The 24660-nt window shown below is 34.8% G+C and overlaps 1 protein-coding gene across 9 annotated transcripts in view; it reads right to left on the bottom strand.

Moving 5' to 3' along the window:
- The window catches only part of LOC116344400 (diacylglycerol kinase theta), a 30646-nt gene extending 6721 nt beyond the window's left edge, over positions 1-23925 (bottom strand). Inside the window, exons 1-16 of one of the 9 annotated variants that reach the window (XM_031772913.1) lie at positions 23361-23925; positions 21809-22336; positions 10575-10757; positions 10367-10473; positions 10179-10263; positions 9879-10082; positions 8760-9599; positions 7905-8337; positions 7669-7836; positions 6900-7600; positions 6544-6810; positions 5193-5484; positions 4962-5118; positions 4828-4879; positions 4598-4653; positions 622-2889 (exon numbers count right to left, since the gene is read on the bottom strand). In XM_031772913.1, the coding sequence (XP_031628773.1) occupies positions 2761-2889; positions 4598-4653; positions 4828-4879; positions 4962-5118; positions 5193-5484; positions 6544-6810; positions 6900-7600; positions 7669-7836; positions 7905-8337; positions 8760-9599; positions 9879-10082; positions 10179-10263; positions 10367-10473; positions 10575-10757; positions 21809-21920 (3786 nt within the window). In that variant the 5' untranslated portion in view covers positions 21921-22336; positions 23361-23925 and the 3' untranslated portion in view covers positions 622-2760. Of the gene's footprint in view, positions 1-621; positions 2890-4597; positions 4654-4827; positions 4880-4961; positions 5119-5192; positions 5485-6543; positions 6811-6899; positions 7601-7668; positions 7837-7904; positions 8338-8759; positions 9600-9878; positions 10083-10178; positions 10264-10366; positions 10474-10574; positions 10758-21808; positions 22353-23360 lie in introns of those variants that run through there. The other 8 variants (XM_031772915.1, XM_031772908.1, XM_031772911.1 and 5 more) reach the window with 8 other exon arrangements.
- Between the last annotated feature and the right edge of the window lie 735 nt (positions 23926-24660).

The following is a 24660-nucleotide window of genomic DNA, read 5'->3' as shown; positions in this document are numbered from 1 at the left end:
AATGATGGAGCAGTTTTCGTGTGTGTGTGTTTGAATGGTTGAGAAAAATGCGGAAGAAAACACAGTTCGGAAAAAAGAAGAAAAGAAAAGAAACAGGAATTTTTGTTTTAATTAAAAAGGGCATTTTGTTGTTGGTGTTGTTGAAGAATTCAATTTTGAAATGTATATAATTTTGTTGATTTTTTTGGTTTTTACTTAACGAGAGATCTTATTTAGGTTTGAACTTAAAAACGATAAAACTTAAAGCAAGAAATTGAAGTAAAAAACACAATAAACCGAAAATGGTTTCAACAACAAACTAAGAAAACAAGACAAGAACCAAACAAAATTATGGCGAAAATTCAATTACAATAAAGACAAAAGATTAAGGGATATAATCAAAGCGATACAAATAAAACACATATTGGCAAATGAAACGTTCGATCCGATCTGAACGAGTAAAATGTTAATTGGTTTAATAATATAATAATTAAGTTAAATATATATTCATGTAAATATACAAATTTAAAGGATAATCGAAATTCAATCCGAGGAATAAAATAATTTCAAAAAAGCCAATCTATACTGAGTTACAGTCAATTCAAAATCCGCTTTCAACAATAATATATAAAACACGGAAAACACAAAATTTCGTATAAATCGAAAAAAAAATACGTTAAAACAAAAGGGTATTCAAGATATAAGGTGAGAATGAGCGAATGCGAAAATATTTGTTTTCTTAGTTTTAAAAATAAGGAAAAAGTTACATTAACCAACACGTTTTTTTTTTCGTTATAAAAATCAATAGTTAAAAATGAATTGACAAAATGTTCGGTTACTCCGAAAATGGCAAAGTCCAAGTCGCAACACAAAATTAGCTAAAAAAAACTGTTTATAGAATTGTGTTTTGTCGAAAGTAAAATTGTCTAAGCAAATAGGTGGAAAATTAAAACTGTCTAGCAAACTATTTGAAAAAAGGTGGAATCTGCTTGGATCTTAAGCCAAAACACTCTCTGGCTAAGAAAATAGTTAATTTTAATATTTTTTATTTAAATTCGTTTCATTTCTTGCAGTCGAAAATAGTTAGCATGTGATTATTTCTATCAATAATGCGTGTGTGAGGTTAAGAATTTAATGCAAACACTTTCAGAGTGGATCGGTTTGAGAGCAGTGTTTTTGTGTGTATAAACTCTACGGAAAAGGGATCTTTTCTTTTAGTAATGTGCGCTAAAAAACTCAATGGTACTATTTTTGGTGTCATCAACTCAATTGAATTGTATCCTGTATGTGTCTGGATGGTCCATTTTATTTAAGAATTGTTATTTTTAATCGAAAAATTGGTGGGTTCAATTGAATTCTTGTACCATGTAACTTGTGTTCTTGGAATTCACTTAAAAACAAGTCTCGAGGTAATGAACAAACCCCGAGCAGAAAACAAACAAATGATTAAAATGAATTACCCTTATTTTGTCAAAAAAATAAATAAAAGTGCAAAGAAACAAAGAACAATTCATCAACTTTGCCATCAAAATCAACAACTGAATCTCAATAAATAAGTACTGTGACGGTGGTTTCATTCTGTGAGTGCATTTCAAAATTAAATTTGAAATGATTTCTTCGCATCGAAACTGCTTTTTGTCTGCGTCTTCGTCCGAAAACGTCGTAAACGTGCGCATTTTTTTCAACATTTCCTTTTTGGTTTTTTTAAATATATTGTTATTTGGCATTAATTTCACTTGCTATTTGTTTATGCATTTCTATAATCGCACGCATTATTTAAACTATGTTCAAAAATTGTCAAATAAACAATATGCAATTATGTTAATATGTATTTTTGTGTGACTAAATAGCAGAATGTTCTCTATTCAATATATAGTTTGTTTACAATAAATGTGTTGTTGTATGTATGTGTTTGTGTGTACACGCAACGGGTGCGGAACATGAGTATCTTTTTCCTGGAAAAATAATCCGCGGAATTCGCAACGCTTTAACTCTTTCGAAATAGTTTGTATACGCCTATATATGGAAACGGAACACGTGCCAAATGTATATGCAAAATAACAACGAGTGGATGCGACAACGAGAAAAAGTGTTAGAGAAAATAGAAACGAGAATTATTTTTGCGTCGAGATTTGGATTTATTTGACCGAAAAAAAATGCCAACGTTCGGCACCCGTTTTTTTTTATTAACAAATATATATATAATTACTCGATTTTGGATTTGCATTGAGTTTGAGCTGAACTTGTCTACATATTTTCATTAGTTTTCGGTTTTGTTTAAATGTCACACAAAATGCATTGTATCCGTATAATTTGTTTGTTTGTTTCGAAATTTAAATTTGATTATGTAATGTTGTGTTATCTCTGTGTGTGTAAATGTCTGTTTTTTTCTCATCGCTTGTTTCCTATTGGCTATTTTTGTTTACTATTTAGATTATTCTGTAGATTTTGGTATTGTTCATTGAACGTTTAAACGAATACGTCTATTTTAAATACACAACAACAAAAAAGCGTTTTTTTATTTTCTCTATTATTTATATTAATAATTGTACTAGTTGTTTTTTTCTGTATTTCGATTAATGTATGGCCTCGCACTTGGCCATCCCATATAGTACGAAAAACTGTATGATTTGTTTTGTGCCAAACTAAATCAGCGTCTCAGTTTTTTTTGTAATATTTTGGTTGTTGTTTCATAGATATATTGAAAGGGTGTCTAGAGGAGGATACAGTGATTCAGAGAAAACAGGAAAACAAAAAACTAGGACCAGACGGACGGAAGCTCTAAGTGCCTGCGTGATCTTTGTCACGATCTCCATTCTCTGGTAACATTGGAGCGGCACCTGTTACAGCAGGTGAAATGTGCGGTTCCGTGAGTCTTCTTTTACTTTTAATTTTCTTCAACATTGTTGCCTATACGAGAGAGATAGAGAGAGATCGAACGAAAACGAAATATATATTTATATATATCAAATTAAAAACTCCAGTTCAGTTTTCATCTTCACTTTTTTTTTGTCAAAAATTAAATTTTCATAATTTTTTTTGTTCAATAAAACAAAAACTTATATATTATATAGATTGAGCACTAGTTTTGATAAAATGAATAAAAAACCAAATCAAAACACATTCAGGGGATATTTGTTTGTTGGTTGATTAGTGCGTGGAATTCGATATGATTGGTTCCAAATTTTTTTTTGGTTTGCGAGTTTGGTGTGGTGAAAGCTCGCCCACCAATTTCGAATACAAAAGCAAAGCGAATGGACAATGGATGTTGAAATTGAAACAGAGATCGATTGAATGGTTGAAATTGCAAAGCGCCCAAGGGTTATTTGTTGTTGCAGGGTGAAGGTATGAAATATATGACAGATTCTCTTTCATTCAAGGGAAAATGTTTTGGTTTTCATTATTCGATGATACAAATGGATACCAATTGATTACGAAATACATAAATGGAATTTGCACAACTTCAATTTAATGGGAAATTCAAATTGCACCCCATAGTTTTGTAAACTTTTTAACGAAATGAAATTGATTTGTGCTATGTTGCAGATATGTACATGTCTGAGTTTTATTATCAGGTTTTAGTTGTCGTCTTGCTTTGTTTTGTAAAAAAGATGAGTGCTTTTTCCGATTTGTTTTTTTAATTATAAATTATGTGCGATTTTTTGCAGTCGATTAAAGTGAAAAATTGAGAACTCGTGCTATGGATTAAATAGATTATTTTAACAAGCTAAATTTTTAAAAATCGCATTATCAAACAGCATTCCCGTAAGTTTAAAATGTTGAAAAAATATCATGAACATTTGTTGATTTTTTTATTACGATTTTTTTCAAATCTCAGTTAAAACAATAAATTCAATGTATAACGATTCTATGTCCAAAAGTTTCTATTTCGAAATTTTACTCTTTATATGAAGTTTAAATAAAATCAACAAATGTTTGATTGTTTGAATTAAGAAATAAAAGCATTCATATATTCATTTGATAAGCAAAGTGATCATGGAAAATGATCGGATTGTGCTTGAAATTATTCGAATATTTCGAAAAATGTTGAATATATCAAATGGTTGTTAAGATATTAAAAAGAGTGGGATTATTGCATGCATAAAATCAGACATATGACTATGATGGATAGATAGCTGCTGAGAATAGCGGCTTACTCAACCGAACTAAGATATTATAAACAATAGAAATGATTGTTATAGTGAGTTTACTGCTATTTCCAGCAGCGGCTATTTATCCAGCATTAACATACGTCTGATGTATAAAATTAAATGTTCAAATTGTCAATCACTCGGCTACGATTAAAGGTGGGTTTGGTTAGTTAAAAACTAAAATTCAAATAAAAACGCGCAATATTTAAGCATTCCTCGTCCAGACACACAAAACAGGCACACACACCTGTGATAGGGTTATCAAAAATTCAGAGACAGAAAACTGAAGAAAAACTAGAATTGTTATATCGCTTTGAATAACGTAAAACCCAATCAATGAGAATCGAACGAAATTAAAAGAAACAAAATCATAAAACTAAAAACTAAATCAAATCAAGTGCTAAAGGGCCAATGGTTTTCTTTTGTTTTTCTTTCTCGATTGTACGAAATAGTTTGAATGTACTGACCTTTAGAGCTGAATTGAACACGACCACTTCGCCAGGTGGTTGAATCCATGGTTCACCTGAAAGATAGCGAGGAAAAACGTTTATTCCGATGAACAGTCGAATTCATTCAAATGATTGTGGGCTCATTACGCATTTCATTTTTTTGACAATTCATAAAACTATCATCTTGTGACCGAGTGATCCAAGTAAAAAACGAAGGCACAAATAAATGACATATAAAAATAACTCACCGTCAACTTGCACCGGAATGTCCGAGTGCGAATGGATTTTGATGTGACCACCCTTCATTTGGAAAGAGAGAAAAAAGAACAAAGCATTGAATATACATATTCAAACTGGCTATTGACAGATTTTCGATGGTTACCTGCGCAATTCGAATGGCTGATCGAAGGCCAGACTGAATTTGTCCCAAGTGCACAACGCCAGTTACACCGACCACTTCAAGCATACCATCCCAATGGTTTGGTTTCGAGAATTGATCTTCTTTTTCTGGTCCCCATGGATTTGCTCCACTTCCCCAGCTGCAACCACACAAAATGACACATAAAAATTCCACCATTGAACATGTAAATCGAATGATGAGTTTTTTGCTTACCTTAAAATATTCAGAATAATAATTCCTTCAACTGGAGGTAAGTCAACGACTTTACCGTCAACTTCTAAGCGTAGTTCTTTGTGCAATTCTTTGACAATTTTCCGGCCAACCATTCGACGTAAGCCCATTTTGAAATAGACACCTTTGTTGTGTATGCGTGAATTAAATTTGTTTGGATTCTCTTCGCGTGCGTTATGGAAGTCGAGACAGAGATCAGCATCGATACCAATGCCAAAGTAATTATTCATCACCAAAATTTGTGAATTATCCTCGCTCTGTGTTGCTCCGGTCACTGAATTTGAGTTAAAAGCAAATAGAAATATTCAATATATTTGATATCAACCGTACACATTGTATACACATTGACATTTCGGGGAATTTTCTAAATTATCTAAAACTAGGGGGACAAATTTTGATCATTGAATTGAATCGATTTGCATAGTCTCCACAAATCGACATTCAATTTAACTTAAAATATGAATAGGACGGATTTAACGTGAAATCGTTTTCTGTTACGGAATCGATTTTCATTCATTCCGAAGATTACGATTCTACTGAAAAATCATACCATATGTATATTTTGTACAAAATGAAAAAAAAATGGAATTTAAAAATTGATCTTGTTCATTTTCACACTTAAAAAAAAATGACCCATTAAGCACAACATCAACAAATCTTGCATGATTTATGATTCTGTCGCTGGACATTTGAAATTGATTGGATTCTGATAGATCCATGTAATGCATTTTTTATGTACATTTAATGAGGCGTATCTTTTTTGTTTGTCTGTGGTGCTGGTGGTGGTGATGATGGATATTTTCTCATGCTTTGCACACATTGACGACTATTTACAGAGAATTTGCGTAGATAGAGTGTTTTTTTATTTGTTCAAATAGCAGAGAGATAAATGACATGTATAGAAAAAAGAGAGAATAAAATAAAAGCAATTGATATGTACAAATTAAAAGCACTTGATACGGCGTACCACACTCGATTCGAAAAAAGATAAAAGTAAAACATCTAGAAGATTAGGTCAGCACACTTAAGTACAGAGAATTTATGTAATACTGTTTTTTCATCTCGGATTGAAGTATTTGGACGTTTGTCAGGGGAATTTACAAATTAAAAAAAAAAACAACAAATTCACGTGGTTCCCCTTAGTTTGGAATTAAAGGTAAAAAATGGCGTGAAAAAGGTTGTATCTAAAATATTGCATATCTTAAAATACTTATACTGCCAAGTTTCAATAACAATAAATTGTTAAACAATATTTTGCAGTGACGGCAGTGAAGTAGTGTGTTTTTATTGTGAAGATATGTGTGTGAAGCAAAAATTTGCGATGTCAAATGACCTTGTGGCTGATTATTCGACGGAATGGCCGGAGTTTGATGCTGATTCTGTTGTGATGGCTGTGCTTGATGAACCTGCTTTTTCTTCTTACCAGCACTCGGTGGCGCTTTTTGCGCTGCATCTTCTGGTTTATCTTCTGGATGGAACACAACGGTCCATCGATCTAAGCGTATTTCATCGGCATCAATTACATCGCGCAACAAATTTAACGGATCCTCACCGCCGGTATAGCCCGGTCCCCAGCGCAATACACGCGCCAAATCGTTACCTTTTGATGACACAAAATTTTATTTTTGTTTGTTTAAAAAGTGGATTTTCCATATTGTAACATTAAAAATGGAAAAAAAATGTCCTTACCTGTTCCCAATGGTACAATAGCACACGGTGGGCTTGAACATTCGGAATCTTGTCCAACATTATCCAAACATTGTAATACCCATCCGATGGTACCGTCACCGCCGCACACCAAAATTCTATAGTCTTTAATGTGTCTAAATACGTAGAGACCGGGCAATGGTCCGCCATTATCTAAATCGAACACTTGATACGGATTCAATAATTTTCGGAAGTTGGATATCAATTCTAAGCCTTGACAACCGCCAGATTTTACATTAACAAATACTAATAATGGCTGTACACCAGCCGGCACCATGCTCGGTTCAATATTTGGCAACAATAACACTTGTAATTTCTTCTCTTCGACAATGGTTTCGCGTAAATTATAGAATGCACGCACCGCTTTGGCCGCATTTTCAAATGTAATCACCACCGAACCGTATTCATAATAAATGGGTCCGATGCTTGAATATTTATTTTCTTCGGTTGTGTACTTTGTTATGATTTGCTCATAGTTTCGCTGCGATAGAGCTTGAGGTAAATTTCCAATGAATAGTGCAATATTTGGACCGTGCGGATCTTGTTTATGTTGTAAATAGAATCGCATTAGTTCCATTTGACGAATTGAATCCTTGCCTAATTGTTTCATTATTTGCCATGGTTGTTCGCTAAGCGATAGTATGCGCTCACTTACACCACGATCTAATAACACTTCCGAACACCTGAAAAAATTTGTTTAATGAGTTGGTGGATTTATTGTTGCGAGAATATTTTTTATTGAAAAACAAACCTGTAATCCTCAATTTTATTATCTTGTAGTCCAAATCTATTCAATGCATCACGAACTAAGTCATTCACAGTGGTTTCATTATCCACTGGTACATTAACAAAAGCATCTTCGATTTGCAATTGCAATTTTCCCGGATAAACACGAACGAATCCATTGTCGTTTTCATCACTACAAAATAAATTCAAGTAAATTGAGTTAGATTCCACTCTCTCTCACTCCGACGACATTATACTTACAGAAACCTGAGAAATATTGCTGGTCGTTTGCCTTCAATGCGATGTAAATTCAATACAGGATGTGGATCTTGAACGCGCACTTCTTCATTGCCGAGCGCATACAGATCGGTTAAGTAGAATGCATTTGGATCGCGTGTTATGTGAAATGCTCGCAACGATGTGGTCAACAATTGTTCGAGTGTACATTGACGTGGTACGGTTATTGCTCGGAAAATGCGCCGTCGTAACGATAAATTACCGTCAAACACTTTAATCGTTTCTTCGTCACGTTCTTCTTTCTCTCTGTCACGTTTGTTATCGCCTTTATCGGATTTATGTGTTGATTCGGTGCGCGAATGCGAACCAGAACCACTGCATTCCGGTCGCGATGCATATTCTTCATCACGTAAACGAGCTGCATCACCGCTACTAAACTCTTCAGATATGCTTCGTGCTATGATGTGCGCGTGATGATTGTGCCACAAAACAAAAAAATAAACGACAAGAAGAAGAAGAAAAAATATCGCACATATAAAAATTGATATAAAAATGCAAATCACACAAAAACGAATTAATGCAGAAAAAAGTGCCGTCTAATGTTCGTGTTAGCGATTAGAGACTGGAAAATCATTCTTACTTCAACTATGATCTATAAACACTCGTGAAAACTACTACTATTCAAATCATTCGATTAGTGATGCCAACACACAAAATAAATTGATTAGACTCTCAAATCGTTCAAAACACACAAAGAAACGATCGCATTGATTTTTAGTCAGATTCACACAGTTTGTTATTTGTTCGAAATACTGAGACAAAAAAAAAATTAGTTCAAAAAACCCAAATACGAATGATAGAGAAGGGGGAATGGTTCACCTCTGGTTCGTGATTTATTTTTTGATTTTCGCCATGGCATTGAAAATTTGCGCATACGTCGAAATATTCGACTCAATATATGACCGCTACGAATTTTATGATGATGACGTTCATAATTTAAATCACTTGAATTCAACGGTGCCGAGCAATAATTCGCTTTGATTTTCCCACTTGGTTTTGGTGTTGCTACCGATTTGTGATTAATGAGCGGCGTTGCACTGGCGTCGGTATCTTCAATGGTAATTTCGATGTTATGATGTGAAATGGTTTTGCTCAATTTGTAATCATCGTTAAATGCATCATTATGACGCATTCCTCGTGAAGAAATGTAAAATCGTGCCTGATTCGATTTTCGTACGTCTTGCTCTTGAAACGATTTACTTCGTGAAACGGACGCATCTTTATGAAAACGACCTTTGACGGCCGAATGATATTTGGGCGAATCTTTACGTTTTCGTTGGTCCGACGTTGATGAGGTGGCCGATCGATTTGTGCCACAACTACTCGCATCTGACAATGTGCTCGATGATGATTTTCGACAATTTACCGCTAAATCTAATGTATCCTTTTTCTTATTACTATTATCATTATTGTTGTTGCTACTAATATGTTTCGTAATATCTACAATATTTAAATCACAATGTCGCCATGTGTCATCATCGCATCGAATGTGTTCATTTTGGCATCCGCTATCAATCGATTCTTTGGAGTATTTTTGCTGCATATTATTGGGATTTATTCGAAAACTATTTTCGCTGGTGTTTGGCGTTAGTTCAAGCTGTCGAATTGACAATTCACTATCGGTTGTTGCATCACACAGTCCAATCGTTCGAAGTTCAGCTACATGTCATCGTTCATTTTGAAAATATTTTATCAATCAGTTTTTTATTTTGGAAAATTTACTTTGTAAAATGGTGAATGCATTGAAGAAAACGTTCAATTATACGATTATATTTGATAAAAATGAAGAAGATAAATATTGCACGTGTGTTGCATCTGTTTCATTGGTTTTTTCGGTTCGATTTTCTTCTTCAACTGAATTGCAAGAGATTTCTTAAGCCATATTGGCGACAAGATTTCTTAAGCAAACGATTCGGAATTTAGATGTAATATACTTACGGCATGAGTAGTCTCTTTGCAGTGGAGTGCTTCTCGACCTAACTTGAACACCGATAATGGCTTCCATAGGTACTTCGGTACGTGGAATCGAAACGGCATGCGGTGGCAGATAAATCGGTTGCAGTATGCCAAATGTGCAATCGTTTGAAATATAACTGCGACATCCTGAATGCGTTGTCATGCCACACCATTCGCAGCGATATCCTGGATTTTGTGATTTTTTTTTGTGAAATTCACATATTATTCAATTTGAACACGTTTTTTTTTTTAATTTCTGTTTTGTTAAATTCAATTACACACCTGTTAAACATTCTGTGGACCAACATGATTTTCTGCAATAAGAACATTTCGATGTCTGTGGAAGATTCCCTTCTCGCCAATGATGCTGTAATTCAATTAAAAAAAAGTTTAATTCAATTCGAATATCACGCCGTTTCGATAGAGTGGGAAAAGGAATTGACGAAAAAACTCAGAGCGCTTGCACTTACTTGATGTTTTACGGATGACAATTCTTTGCCTGGAACATATGTGGCATTCTCCTTACAATCGGGAATTGCAAAATCTTGGCAATCGACATGTGCGAAATATTCGCATACTATTGAATCGCAAAATAAAAGCGAAAAAAATAAGTGAACGATTTTGATTATTAATTGAAATCGTTTTGAAAATTCAATTGTGAATGTGAACGATACTTACTCATACAATGAACAGCTGGTGATTCATCGAATCGTTTTCGGCATACGGTACAAAATTTTCTCTTGTGATGCGTTGGTTCCGACCAACAATGCGCTATGGGATTTTTTATTATACATGGTGCTACGCTCGAACAAGGTGTCACAACGCTTGGAATACATTTTTCGTGCACGATGAAGTTACACACTGCAAAAAAGAAGAGAAAAAAAACACCAAAATATTTAGCAATACTTTTTTTTTACTGCTTGACGTATGATGTCAGAGAGAATTTATTTTTTAAACGCAATTGTATAAATTATTTTCCACGTCAATTCCGTGTAGAATAGAATAAAAGCTTGTCACACACCAAGCGACACTAAATCTATTTATCCAAACGGGATATGTCAATGGCGTACGTGAGAGACAGACAGAAGGAGAGAGAGAGAAAGAGAAATAAGGTGATATTTCGATTGTTCGGTATCGCAAAGTCTGTCGTGTTTGCACTCATATCCGTTATAATTGATGAGAATCAATGAAAAGTGGGTAAGACAAACATGTGCACATGGCTTTGTTTTCTCTAGTCAAAGTTTTGCAAAATTTATTTATTAAGATCCATGAAAAGCCCGAATGACAGAAATGCCATTCGAAACAAAAGAGTGAAACAGTATGAATTGTTTTCCATCACAGCAGACAACAATAAATGATTGGCGTAACATCACAATGCATCGGAAACTAATCGATTGTTCAAAAACAACTTTTACATAATGCAATTGTGTTGAAGCGACACAGAACAAAAGAGACTGATTCTCTTTCTCTCTCATACACTCACTCTGGGGGCACTTTGTATGGGATCAATCACACATGTACATCTGCAATGCTGTATGTTCGTTCGAGTAAACTTTCATTCAACATTTCATACACCTCAGAGCCTCAATTTTATGTTGTTTTATATTTCATGGGTTTCAGTGCATCACAAAGGATTCTTTACGGGAAAATTTAATAAAGCGAAATATTTGATTAAAAATTCACCAGAATCAAAAGGCTGAAAATTCAATTATATTCGTAAAGTGAGCGAACGAACAAACAAGAGAACGAACATGAATTGAATGAGTATTTTTGAATGTGGCCTATTTCATCATGAATGTTGAAAACTAAGTTAAATTAAATAATGAATTTGTTTCTCTCCGTTTACGAGTCAAAAAAAAGTACACACTATTTTCGTTTCGAAAAAAATAAACATTCACCACACACTCGAAGAAAAAAAGGAGAGCAAAGTAAAAAGAAAAATTCAATCGAAAAAAAAGTTGCTGAGTGGAGAGCACATATAAGAGATTCCATTAAAAAAATTAACATTGATGTAGTTCGTGCAGAAAGGCACGTACAGAAAAATGAAGAGATGAAATGTATACGATACGAAATCACGATTGAACGAAATAACACGAAAAAAAAACTAGGCCGGTGACCTGATGGCTATGACGTCATCACGAATCGAACGCACACAGGCGCGCACACACACACTAATTCAATTGTACAGCACGAAAACCCGAAAAGAAGCGCTGTAGCAAGCGCACATGAATTCGGGAATCGGGAATCCAGCAATGGTATATAATGATTTTGGTTGGTATGAGTGTGCGTGCATCATCAATTGTATACATACAATCCAACATGGATTCATGTGCTTCCCTCACCGTGCCACGATATTTTTGAATGATTTTATCATCAGCGAAGCGAATACAAAAGACGGATACGGGATAAATCGGGATACATGTTGGATAACAACCGAGCATTTTATCTCTTTGTATTTGTGTGTTCGTGCGTATGTATGCGTGTACATTTGATTCGCTTCCCATTCTGTGCTGCTAACGTCACAAATGCGAAAACTTTGTAGCACATAGTGTTTGCTGGAACACATAAAGGGAATATGGTACGAAATTATGAAAGAAAGAGGCAAACGTTGCCGAATAGAATGAACCAGTAAATTTTGTGCAAGTAATTTCAATGTGTACCAACATTTTATATTCACTTAGTAAATTTCGCATAAGCATCGTTCAAAATGCAAATAAGTAAACTAAACATTTACTCGTCGTCATCGTCGCTGTCTCTATTTCTATAATATTAATCTATATATAGCGTGCGCCCAATGCATGTTTAATTGAATATGTGAGAAGCGGAACAGCAAAAACTTTTTCTACATGCATTCCATTGAGGATTTCTCTTTTAGTTGGGCAATTTTTTGTGTTGTGTTTTTTCCACTTGTGTCCGAGCTCATGTTATCACCAATGTATATTTTGGTATATGTATGGACAAACGATAACGCATATCACAAGTGTTATGCTTTTCATGAGCTGTGATTGAATGAAATGAAGAGAGTCAAAGAGGGCAGGAGAGAGATTTTAAGAGAAAGAGAGAGCACCAGTATTTCATACTTAGAAATATTGGTCGTTTTTGGCCTTTCTGTTTTAAATGGATTAACTACTTGTCGATGTGGCATCATTTTGTGGTTGCTTTTCAATTGAAATTTCCATTTATATTTAACCTATTATTTCCTTTATTCATTTCATACATATTTTAGTCATGCATATGCACAAAAACCTTTCCTCTCTTCTTTCTCTATTCATTTAGTTCATATCTTAATTCATGAGTTTGGAATTGAACAGAAAAAAACACACACACAAAATTTCAAAGGCCTGAACCAAAAACGACCGACTCGTTTCATTCAATTTTCATTGGAGCGATTGAAAGAGAGAGAAATTCCGACGTCGACATTGGAGTATGGCTTTGAGAGAGCGAGAGCTTGACAATTTTCCAATTTATTTTTATACCAAAGGTGACTTTTCACTCTAATGCCTTCAGGCATTAATTTTGAAAAGCCATGGATGTGATGAAAACTTCATGCACAATAAGACAAAAAAAGAGATAGAGAATCAGTAGCTTTACAGAGAATCCTAACACCGTAAAAGGCGAGGATAATATTTATGTAACGAGTTTGTCATTTATGAAGGATATGCTAAGCCAATGTTCTCGAGGTTGCATTCAGAACGCGTCGAACTGAAAATGTCTTTAAACTACACACCAACATTCGCTCATAGATCGTATACAGACTTCAATTACATATTGTGTGTCACACACACAAGGCAAACGTCTATTTTTAGAATGGAAATAAAATGGAAAACATAACAATATACGGAAATCAACAAATTACATTACATGTTCTTCAATTCTCGGTTCATGTGAACCTCTGGAACAATTGAGCATCAATAAGAATAGAGAGCTGATGAAGTTTTTCTGCTACACATACACACATCACATCACAGACAATATATTTAGCTGCCGTCATCTGGATATTTCAGCTCATCTGGATGCCGTCAGCAGATGATGCGAAGTGAAAACAATAGAAGTGATTGTTATAGTAATACCAGTATATAACAAGCTTATATACCTATAACAATCACTTCTATTGTTTTCACTTCGTATCATCTGCTGAAGATATCCAGATGAGCTGTAATATCCAGATGACGACAGCTAAATATATTGTCTGTCACATCATGATGTCACAGGAATTGAATTGAAATATATCGCATTGAAAAGGTGCATCAAATCTCTATCTTTTTCATATGGATGCATTCAATTCATCGTGAAAGCGTCGAGCTTTATCCGTAAATTGAGTGTCATTATCGCTGTTGTATCTCTCAACTATGTATGTTTTTCAAAATGCCATGTCCCATTCACACAAAATCGAATTGGGTGCGGATTTATGTAACACAACTTTAAATCGAATCATTTAGTTGCAGCGAAATTTGCTGAAAAACCGAACAAAACGAGATTGAGTCAATTTTCGCTTTCGGGCGGATCTAATCAAATTATACCAATGAATCTTGTCAATTTTCCGGGACAAAAAAGTGCACTTCTTCTCTCACATTCTTCTTAATTTTCATTTTCTATCGATTCTTTCTACCGCTTTTTAGGTGCTCATTCATTCAATGAATAATTTTCCATATGATTGCTGCACTTTCTTCGTCTTTTTCTCGCCTGGCAGAATCAGGAAGAGCTGTAATTTATCGCTTCATCGATTTTGTGTTGGCATAGCATCGATATTGGATCGGGTGCATCGGCAATGGTTTCATTTTATTCGTACAAATGTAAGAGAATGAACACCAATGACACAACAGCAGCGCCGAATTGTTGCACATCACAATGAATTCAACATCCGATTTTCACAATAATTTCTTCCTTCTCTTCATCCGTTCGTTCATCACTTCGAATTGTAATAACGTTGTCCAATTATAATAGGGTTTTATGTACAACAACAAATGAGCTTTCGTGTTTGCGTTCGCACACACACACACACTGATATATATAAACATAAATCGTAGCAAAGAAAATCGTCGCTCAATCTACTTTTGACCTATTTGGAGTATATATGACATAATTTATTGGTGGATAACATTCAGCCTTCTACTGAATTGGGAAACAGACGACGGGAATACATTCGCTCACAAAAATCCATCGTTCCTTCACTCTCTCCCCCATTTCTCGTACACGCTCCCGACTCTCCAGTACATAAAGGCGCGCAATGACGTCAACAACTTATGAACCAAAACTGTTATGAGAGAGATTTAACCCCGTCTCGCTTCTCACTTGCATTATTTCTCCCCTCTCTCTCTCTTTCTCCCATTCTCGTAACACACAATTCCACATGAAAATCTATTTTCATTGAAGCACACGGAACGAAACTACAAATAAAATGTGTGTACCGTTCACATTAAGTGCTTGTGAAAAGCAGCTCATGAGCTCTTTTTCGATTACGACAATTCAACATTGAAGTAGAAAAAAACGGCAACAATTTTCTTGTACTACATATTGAGTGACTTCGTTTATTTTGCGTTTTGTTTCACTAGCTAATAAAAGTTAATTAGTTTTAATATTATTTGCGAGAAGAATTCGGGCATTTCAGGCGCAATCGAAAAATTACAGCACGAAAATAAGTTATTTCAAATAATTGTTGAAATAAAATTCAAATGTCAACTTGGATTTGAAATGCTTCATGCTCTGCCGTTTTACGTTTTTCTAAAAATGAAATTGGATATACGTAAAACACAAATTAACGTAATTTGTGCGTGATGTTTTTGGTAGCTAAACAAAGAGAAAGGCAACGATTCGATTTTAGTTACATTTGACCCAAATAAAATTCAATTTAAAAGTGATTTTTTTAGACGCTGCTGTCAGATCAAAGAATCTCTCGAGCGGTTCAGTGTGCTTTACATCTTGCATTTCCAACATCCGCACGGGATTAATGACATCGGACGTGCATAAATCATATTATTATTAAGTCGGTATAATTGAAAAAGAAAATAAATGCAATTTGCTATAGTGGCACACACACACACACACATTTTGAATTGCAAATATTTGCAGGAAATTGCGTAAAACTCGATTCAAGTTTTTCTATTTTTCTGCCTTCAGTTTCTTATTAGTTCCCTTGTGCACGAAAGCCGAGATACAAACACCAGAAAATGAAATTAAGTGGTGCACCTGGGTTTCCGGTTAAACCAATACGCTTGACAGCGACAACACAAAATTTATTATACGATGTTGCTTTTAGTTTTATGGAACGAATTCAGACCTTCGCCGAAACGAAGGTAATTTTTGTACAATGAAGATGGACGAGTGATGAGGCAGCCCAGCCAAACAAAGAACAAAAATAATTGCAAACGACAAGGGATAAATCTGGCGGCAATGTTGTGATGGTGATTTAGATGCAAAATTGTGCATTGAAACATACACACAAAAAAAAAAAAAAATAAACAGGATGAAAATGAAAAAATGCGCAAAAATGAATGAAAAAGTGAATGGTATTTGAAGAAAAATCTTGAATAAAAAGCATACACACAAAAATATAACGAAGCAGCAGAAGAAGCAAAAGAACAGTAATAAATTGAAATGTGAAAATGTGGACTCGGGTGTGAGTATTGGGTCGATTTAAAAGGAAAACTTGCAAATTGCATATATGCTCCAGAGGGAAAAATGAGGAGAGCAAAAAAGAGAGGAAAAGAGCGAAAGGCATTGAGTCAACAACGACAGCAACGATGGTGAAAAGAAGGAAAAAAAAAACTAAATAGATTTTTGCGAAAAAGTAGTCAAGCCTTTTCCATTTACGTCATTCGCTTGTTCTGTCAAATGTGTGCAAGAGAGAAAAGGCATGCATTTGCCATCGCTCCCGTATCCCTGCATCATCTTGACGATTTCATTGATATCATGTATTTTGCATCGTGCGCGCACCTCTTCCACCGTCATTCGAATGCTGGTGCTCTGTGCTCTGTGTGTGCAGAGATATTTTTAGCCCTAATGGAGATACATTTCGAACGATGATTCTCGTCTGTGCATCTATCGGGTGCTTTTGTTGTTATTTTGTTCGCATGTCATCGGTTGTTATGGTTGTGCATGTGAGTGCATAATTTTCCAGTTACATTTTTCTAAAAATGGATTCGGCTGTTGCTGTGTGCACTATATGTCGACGTAATTCACGTTTTTTCCCTTTTTGTTTTGTTTCGATGTTATTTTTTGTGTGTACTGCATTCAATTCAAAAACTAGGTTTCGCTCTCTCATCATTTTCCAACGATTTGAGGCCAATGACCTTATATATGTGCCCAAGTGCACTTGCATTCGTGTTGTTGCGCACATTCACCATTTTCCACAAGCATATCTCTTTTTGCCATTGTTGCAATACAGATACAATTCGATCGACGTACATTCGTATATTACGAAACTACGTCACCGAATCGTGCAAGTGAGAGAAGACAATGCATTTTGCAGAAATAACCCCGAACCTTTCATTCATGTGCACTCACTTGTGCGTTATCGACGCGCTGTTGTTATTGTTGCTGCGACTATTCACTATGAATTGCGAGTTTTGTGGCTCAGAATATGCACACAGAAAGCGAGAGCAGGAGGTGAGATTCTTTGGGTCATACACATTTACATTTTGTTTATTTATTTGTGTAACCCACGCAGAGAGAGATAGAGAGACCCATGTAAATTGTGCGCCCCATTCAATGTGCACAAATTAAGCACTCAAACCGAAATGGTTTCGGATAATGACGACAGAGCGCCTGAAATCAGGTGAACTCATAAATTTCGGTTTTTATTTCGCATTTGACATTCACAATATTGCCATACTTGTTCGGTGGGGCTCAATTGCAATTTTCCCGAATGTGGGTGAATTACGTATGCAATTGCTGGTAATCGGGCTTTAGCACATTTTTCACGTGTATGCTTCCACACGATAAGTACAAAGTTTGAAATGCAAAAAAGTCCTTTGCACACATTTCAATCCGTTTTTCTTTGGCTCGTTAATCATGCATCATTTTGATTTACCTTTTGTCAATATTTGTGTTTTGCGTACAACTGTTTTTGACTCAAGGCTTTTTTTTTAGGCGAAAAACCTGTGAAAGACGTCATCGCCAATAATTACCAAAACATTTCATTTCTACCGTTGCCAGGCCATGTCACATGAAATTTTCAATATGCCAACGTTGTCGTGCACGAGACATGTGTGTATAGTCGTTTCGATAGCGTAATCGTCTGAAATAAGCGATTTTTTTTTCATTTTGGTAAGTTGCCATTATTTTTTTTAGCTCTCAAATCATCATCGTTTTCATGTGAGAAAAAAAAATGAATGCAAAACACAACGTCAAATTTTCTCAAAACGCACATGTTTTTTGGATGTGCTCCTTGAGAATTGTTTAATTTTGTTCAAGACTGGTGTGTGCGTCATCGTGGATTGAAAGCGAACGGATTCGTACAAACGATACGAATGCTCAAAATGTTAAACTGCCGAAATTGTTGACGCTTATTCTTGTTGATGACGATTTTTGTGATTTTTTTCTTTGCACACCAATCCCAGCTATAAAAAAAAGAAAGGCCGATCCGAATATTAAGAACAACTTACACACAACGATCAATTAGTGAAGAAAAAAAAACATTTGAACACCCATTTGAAATGTAAGCAAAATTCATTTGGTGATTTATTTCGATTTGCTTAGCGTTGTTAGACAACCATGAGTTTGTTGGGTCGCCGCAGTTTTTTAATTCTCTGGATCATGAATTTATGTATTAGTGACTTAATTAGGTCTACAAATCTATTTATACATACTCTCAATAGAGGCAAATACACTCATCGAATGTATCGCCGAGCGAATGAATGAGCGGGAGAGTGACAGAGAGAGAGAGAGAGAGAGAGAGAGAGAGCGAAGTGACGAAGCAAACGAACGCGCATACAACACAAAACATACACTCGTTGTTCTGCTGTGTGTACGTCATCAATTTTTCTGGCAAATGTTTTGGTGGCGCAATTATGAAATCTCTTCTCATCTTTTCTGTCAAAAATTCAATGCTGATTTATGTAAATGTCGTGAAGCGAGAAAAAAGCCTCGATTTGTTTTTTTTTTGTTGTCCTTTGCCGCTTATGACGTTCAATGCAGCCCACATTCAATAATAATTATGCTGTCGACAAATATTTCGTAAGCCCATTAAACGAATCCAAAAGCAACAAAAAAACCACACAGTTCAGTGCATTTGTTTAGCATGTTCATTGAACTCGCAAACAGTTAAAAAATATATGAAAATTATGATGGCTCAAACGCTTTTCGATTATTAAAATATTGATGAATGAGATCGCTTGATTGTTCCTCGAATGCAAACAATGTTTAGTGAAATAAATGAATGAATATCATTTTTTTTTTGTTTCTAGTAAGTAAGCCTCGATGAGTATGCAAGTTTCCTTAAAATATTCACTAAATTTACAATCGTTTTGCCTTTATAAATCGTTGTCTTAATGTGTAACCATGCGTATTGGAGTGACTAGAAGAATATATGTTCATTTCCATTTTACAAGCAAGTGAAACAGCTTAAACGGAAAAAATGTTGTAGCTGCTGCTATCATGTATGAACGATGCGATGAACGAACAAGAATTTTTTTTTTGTTGAACGAGTAAAAATGATGTGAACCATTTTCCACTACAGAAAAGCTCACGTTCGTCGGGAATGTATGTATTGGTGACAATGTAATTCTCTCTGTGTATGTATGTGTCTATACTATAGATTGACACACAATGCGAATGAGTTGGTATGTGTGCCATTCGCATGTGTTGTCAATACGCATGTCAAAGAATCGAATGTGAGTAAAAAGTTTTCTCCCGTTTTTTTCACTTTTTTCCTTCTCTCTCCCTCTTGTGTCGTCTATTTCCAGCAGATAGATAAAGAGCGGAATATACAAGACTAAAAATATGTGAACGAGATGATTATGATTTCTGGAACTTTTTAAATTCTAATTATGAAACTTCGATGATGAAAAAAAAGAGAAATCGAATCAATGCGCTTTTAATTGGCTTAAAACAATTGAATGTTGTAATTCCAAAGATTGATCATCAAAATCGCTTTTAAATATTGATGGATATAGTGGAGAACAAAATATAATAATTCATTGGAAAATGAATATGCATTCAAAACACTCGTATCTCACTCTGCTCGTTGGGGGGATTTCGTTTTTTTTTTCTTTTTCTCTCTCGATGAGTGGAACGTATTTATCTTGAGCGAAAATCTTTTTTGCATACAATATTGACTGAGAAACACTTGTAATATTGATTTTTCCGATGAAATCGAATCATTCAAGAGGCTTTTGACATCCATAATCACCTACATGTGAAGCGCAACTCTGTTATCGATGCCATTTTCTTCTTTCCAATTGGTTAAATGAATTGATTTCTCTCTCTCTCTCTCCCTCTTCAGAAACTAATACGTAAATTTCCATTGTTGTGCCAATAAACAACACATCAGCGTTAAACAAGAAAAAGTCAAGAAAATTTCGAAGTTGAAACAAAAAGGAAAAAAGCACCAATTTCAATGTCACACGCGCCCTTGTGGTTGTGCTTTCAATATTATAATGTAAAGCAAGCAAGCGAAAATTTTACTAAATTTTTTTACTCTCTCTCTCTCTATCTGACTTTCTATCAGTTACTTGGAATCTTGAGCTCCTACGTGCGTTCATGGTGTAGGTTTCTATCATACATAATGTATGCATTTGTAATCGACAGACGAAAAAATTAAAATGTTTTTTGTTTGTAAAATATTGTAAATTATACAAAATTTATTGTTAAAGAGAGTTGGTTTATTTGGATACGGGAGCCATTGTTTACTTGTGTGTGTGTGCAAATGTGGTACGCGTGTGGTTTAAGGGTAATATTTTTTTAGTTCGTTTCGTTCCGTCTCTTGATTTTTTCATGTGGTTACTTTTCTGGTTGGAACATAAAATAGTTTGGATCACTTTAATCATGTATCGCAACATTTTATTTTTATTTTTTATTCACAAAGACCGTGTATTAGTCGTTCGTCGCTGTCGATTTCGGTCTATATTTGTAAATATGTGGAAAAATGGATGGAGAAAGTGAATGTGATATTTTCGAGTGAATGAGTGATTGCGCGCGTGCTATATTGGTTTATTTTTCGAGTTGGTGTTTGCCAGCCAATCAAGCATACATGACATTCGTCAGTTATGGGAAAGGGCATGGTTAATTGCGAAATTATAAACGAAACCAAAAACACAGCGAGAAAAAAATACACAAACACACTCACACACAAAGAAAATAAAAAGCAATAACAACACCATCAGCATATCAATGCCAAGAGTGTGGAAATGTTATCACATCGACCAATGGGCAATAAAAACCGCTACGAAAAAAAACTGATTAAATCAACATTTCGAGCCGATTTTTTCTATTCTTTTTTTCATTTCTAATTGGATTGAAGGAAATGTGTGCGTTTGTGTTTTCAATCATTCGAAATGTCAAGGATCAGCGACAAGCACGCAATATTACCACCTTTTGGAAATTCTATTAGTTATTTTCAGTTGTCCCAAAAGATTTTATGAACTAGAAAAGTAGAAACCAAATATTTGACCATGCCACGATGGTCACGTATCGATTCGAGATTTAACGATTTCCTTTGTATAACGAGTCTGTTGAGAAAATCACATTTGAACGGAAAGCTTTTCGAAGAAATGATTCTTTTTTTTATTTTTAAATGTATGTGTGCGAAAGTGTTGGATATAAGCACACACGTGATCAGTCAAGCATTACGAATCTATTCTATATAAATTCTAGGGAGCTTTTGGATTCAACGCGATTCTGTGGATTTTTCTACTAAATATATATATATGTTTGAATGATAAATGTTTGTAGATGAAGAAAAAAATGGTTCATACCTTCACAAATGTATCCCTGTCCGATAAGACCCCATAGTAGGTCGGAACAGTGGTGGCAATAGGTTGGTTTGTGAAATGTTTTCTTGCCAAATGAATGTCCACCATCCGCCATTTTGTGTGTTGTTGTGCTTGTATATTGTATCAGCCGGTTGGTCGTGGAGGCTCTCACGCGACTCGAATCAAGTGCGGATGAGTCGGTACGGAATCATCATCCATGTTTCACATACGACGTTTAGTTGTATTTTTTTCTTTTTTTTTGTTTAATTTAATTCCGTTTTCAATTCTTTTTTTTAACTATAATTGCTGAGGTTATATATGTGCTGATTATTATAGATGGATTTTGCTTAATCTTGGCAAACAAATCACTGTTCAAATCATATTACACTCGAATGCATTTATGCAATAAATTAACAAAAACAAAAAATTAATGAGAGATTGTCTTGAATGGATTTGATCCACCGCCTTTAACGCACTATCAATTGAAATTCTTCCTTCTTTACCTATGTTTATGTCAATCAAAATTCAAGTCTAGAACAACAACAAAATAAAATAAGAATTAATCATATTCACGCATTCATCTGCATATAAAAAAATTTCTCTTCTATTATTTTTTTTGATTTTTTTTTAATTCTCTGTAATCTTGGTCTTTCGTGTCGTGTGGTGGTATTTTCCTTTTTGGTTCAAATCGATATAGCACTTATTTCCATATATACTTCAGGCAAACAGGCACGGACACAAACACTCTCACACATTCAATGTGAAAGAGATTTTAAATACACACAACGTGTACGGCACTCTCACACACACATACACACACACACACACACAAACAACGAGAAAATAAAACGAAGATAAAGCGAAAATACACAATCACACGCTGCTGCTATTGCCGCGTATAATGAAAAATTTCCACGATCTTTCTCGTCGTCGATAGTCTTGTTGGAGCTAGTTGTGCTGCCTCAAATACGGCTGTGTGAGTGTGTATGGATTTGTATAAAATCGCTTTTCTTGTTCTATTTCGCTATTTTCCATTCACTTCACTTGGTTTCGTTTGTGTGATCGGTATATGTTGGATAAATTTATAACATGTATAGATGTGTGTGTATATATCGGGCATACGCGCTCGTATACATATAGAGAATATTTTTCTTTTTTTGATGTATATATTTATATCTACATATATAGAAATTATTTTCTCTCGTTTTGCTGCTTCTTCTTTTTCTTTTCTTCTCTTTAGCTTTTGCGACGAGATTGAATTTTCGTTTTCGATAACCTATTGCTAATTTATTTATAAACTTTTTTTTCTCGCTTCTTTCATCAACTTGCTGCGGTTACTTATTATCGCACATTTACTTCTTTATTTTTCTCTTTCCTTCTCTCTCTCGCTAATTTCCATTAAATTTTTCTGGTTTCGTTCCGTCTTCTTCTTCTTCTTCTTTTTTAAATAACACTAGATAAATTTGATAACATATGAACCAACAAACGGAAAAACTGAAAAAACCGAAAACGAAAATTTTCCACACTGGATAATTCTTAAATTTTATTTGCACACTTATTTCGTAAGATTCTTTCCGATTTTTCCTCTTTGAATCGCTTCTTGTATGTTTGATTTCCGTACAATTTATTTTTTGTTCTCTTTAAACTAAACACAAATTCGATTGGTTCGTTTTTTCACACAGTTCAGGGCGATTACAAATAAAAAATTTCTTTTCCAATTGTTCTTTTTTCTGTTTCTTTTGTTCTGTCGACTTTTTTTTTCTTCGTCGTCGTCGTCGCTATCTTCTAGTTCACTCACTTACAGTTTGCACATCTGTTGTTGTTGTGTGTATGGAAAGGAAATTTTTATTCCTCGTGTGCACGGCGCACCTCACGAGTGTTCTGCTGCTACGTTCTTTCTACACTGTCGTCGTTAAATCATCTCATGTAGACTTTTGGCTCTGTCGATGCTATATTTTTCATTGGTGTGTTGCTTCTTCTTATTCACAATTGAAATATATCGAAAATCTAATACGAACTCGGCAACCGAGAGTCCGGTACAGTGTGAGTGCAAGCGAGCTAATATTATATAGCCGCTGTGTCGCTGACATTGGACAAACATGCGAAACCGAATGAAACGACACGACATCACAATTCGACTGAACAGAAGGAAAAACGAATTTTCGATGTAATATTCGATGAATTGTGTCTTTTTCCAGTTCAGCAGACTATCGTTGTTGCCATTTCAGTTGTTCATTTGCACACAAATGCCGAAACGAATTATATATGGGCAGCCGCCAGGGCGTGAGATTCACAGCGCATGAACATCGCACATTAAAGCATTGCACGCACAAGCGTACAAACAACCAGTTTTGCTTTTTCCATTCACACAACTTTCGGCAAAAGACAACTAGTCTCTGTTTGAAGAACAGTTATACCATCGTTTAACGTAAACAAATTGGATATGATAATATTCACATATGCACACTTTTCAATGGCAATTCTATATCACTTTCGTCACTTTTGATTATTTGCAATCATATGTGATTTCGTTAAAAAAAATCTTTTTTTAGATCAATCACTTTGGAGTTGAAACATCTTTATGATAGATTGAAAAGTAGTTGTTAAATACTTACGAAGAAGAAGCTAACCGACAGAGTTTGATTCAAAAATTTAAGCGTGAAAAGGTCTACAATACTTTCTCCAAAACATACAGAATAATATGATGGACAAAGGATCTTTTACTCTCGATAGATGGCCTTCTTAGGGCGCTTTATTTGGATTTAAAAAAAAAAATTAAAAGTGCATTTTACCGTCACAATGCTAAACTGCATAACATAAAATGTCTTTTATAATTGTACTTTGTAACTACTAGC

This window comes from Contarinia nasturtii, unplaced genomic scaffold (assembly GCF_009176525.2).
Source record: "Contarinia nasturtii isolate CC-2019 unplaced genomic scaffold, AAFC_CNas_1.1 Cnas_scaffold_1037, whole genome shotgun sequence".
Lineage (NCBI taxonomy): Eukaryota > Metazoa > Arthropoda > Insecta > Diptera > Cecidomyiidae > Contarinia > Contarinia nasturtii.
Note: the sequence above shows the minus strand (reverse complement) of the source record. Positions and strands in the feature narration are given on the sequence as shown.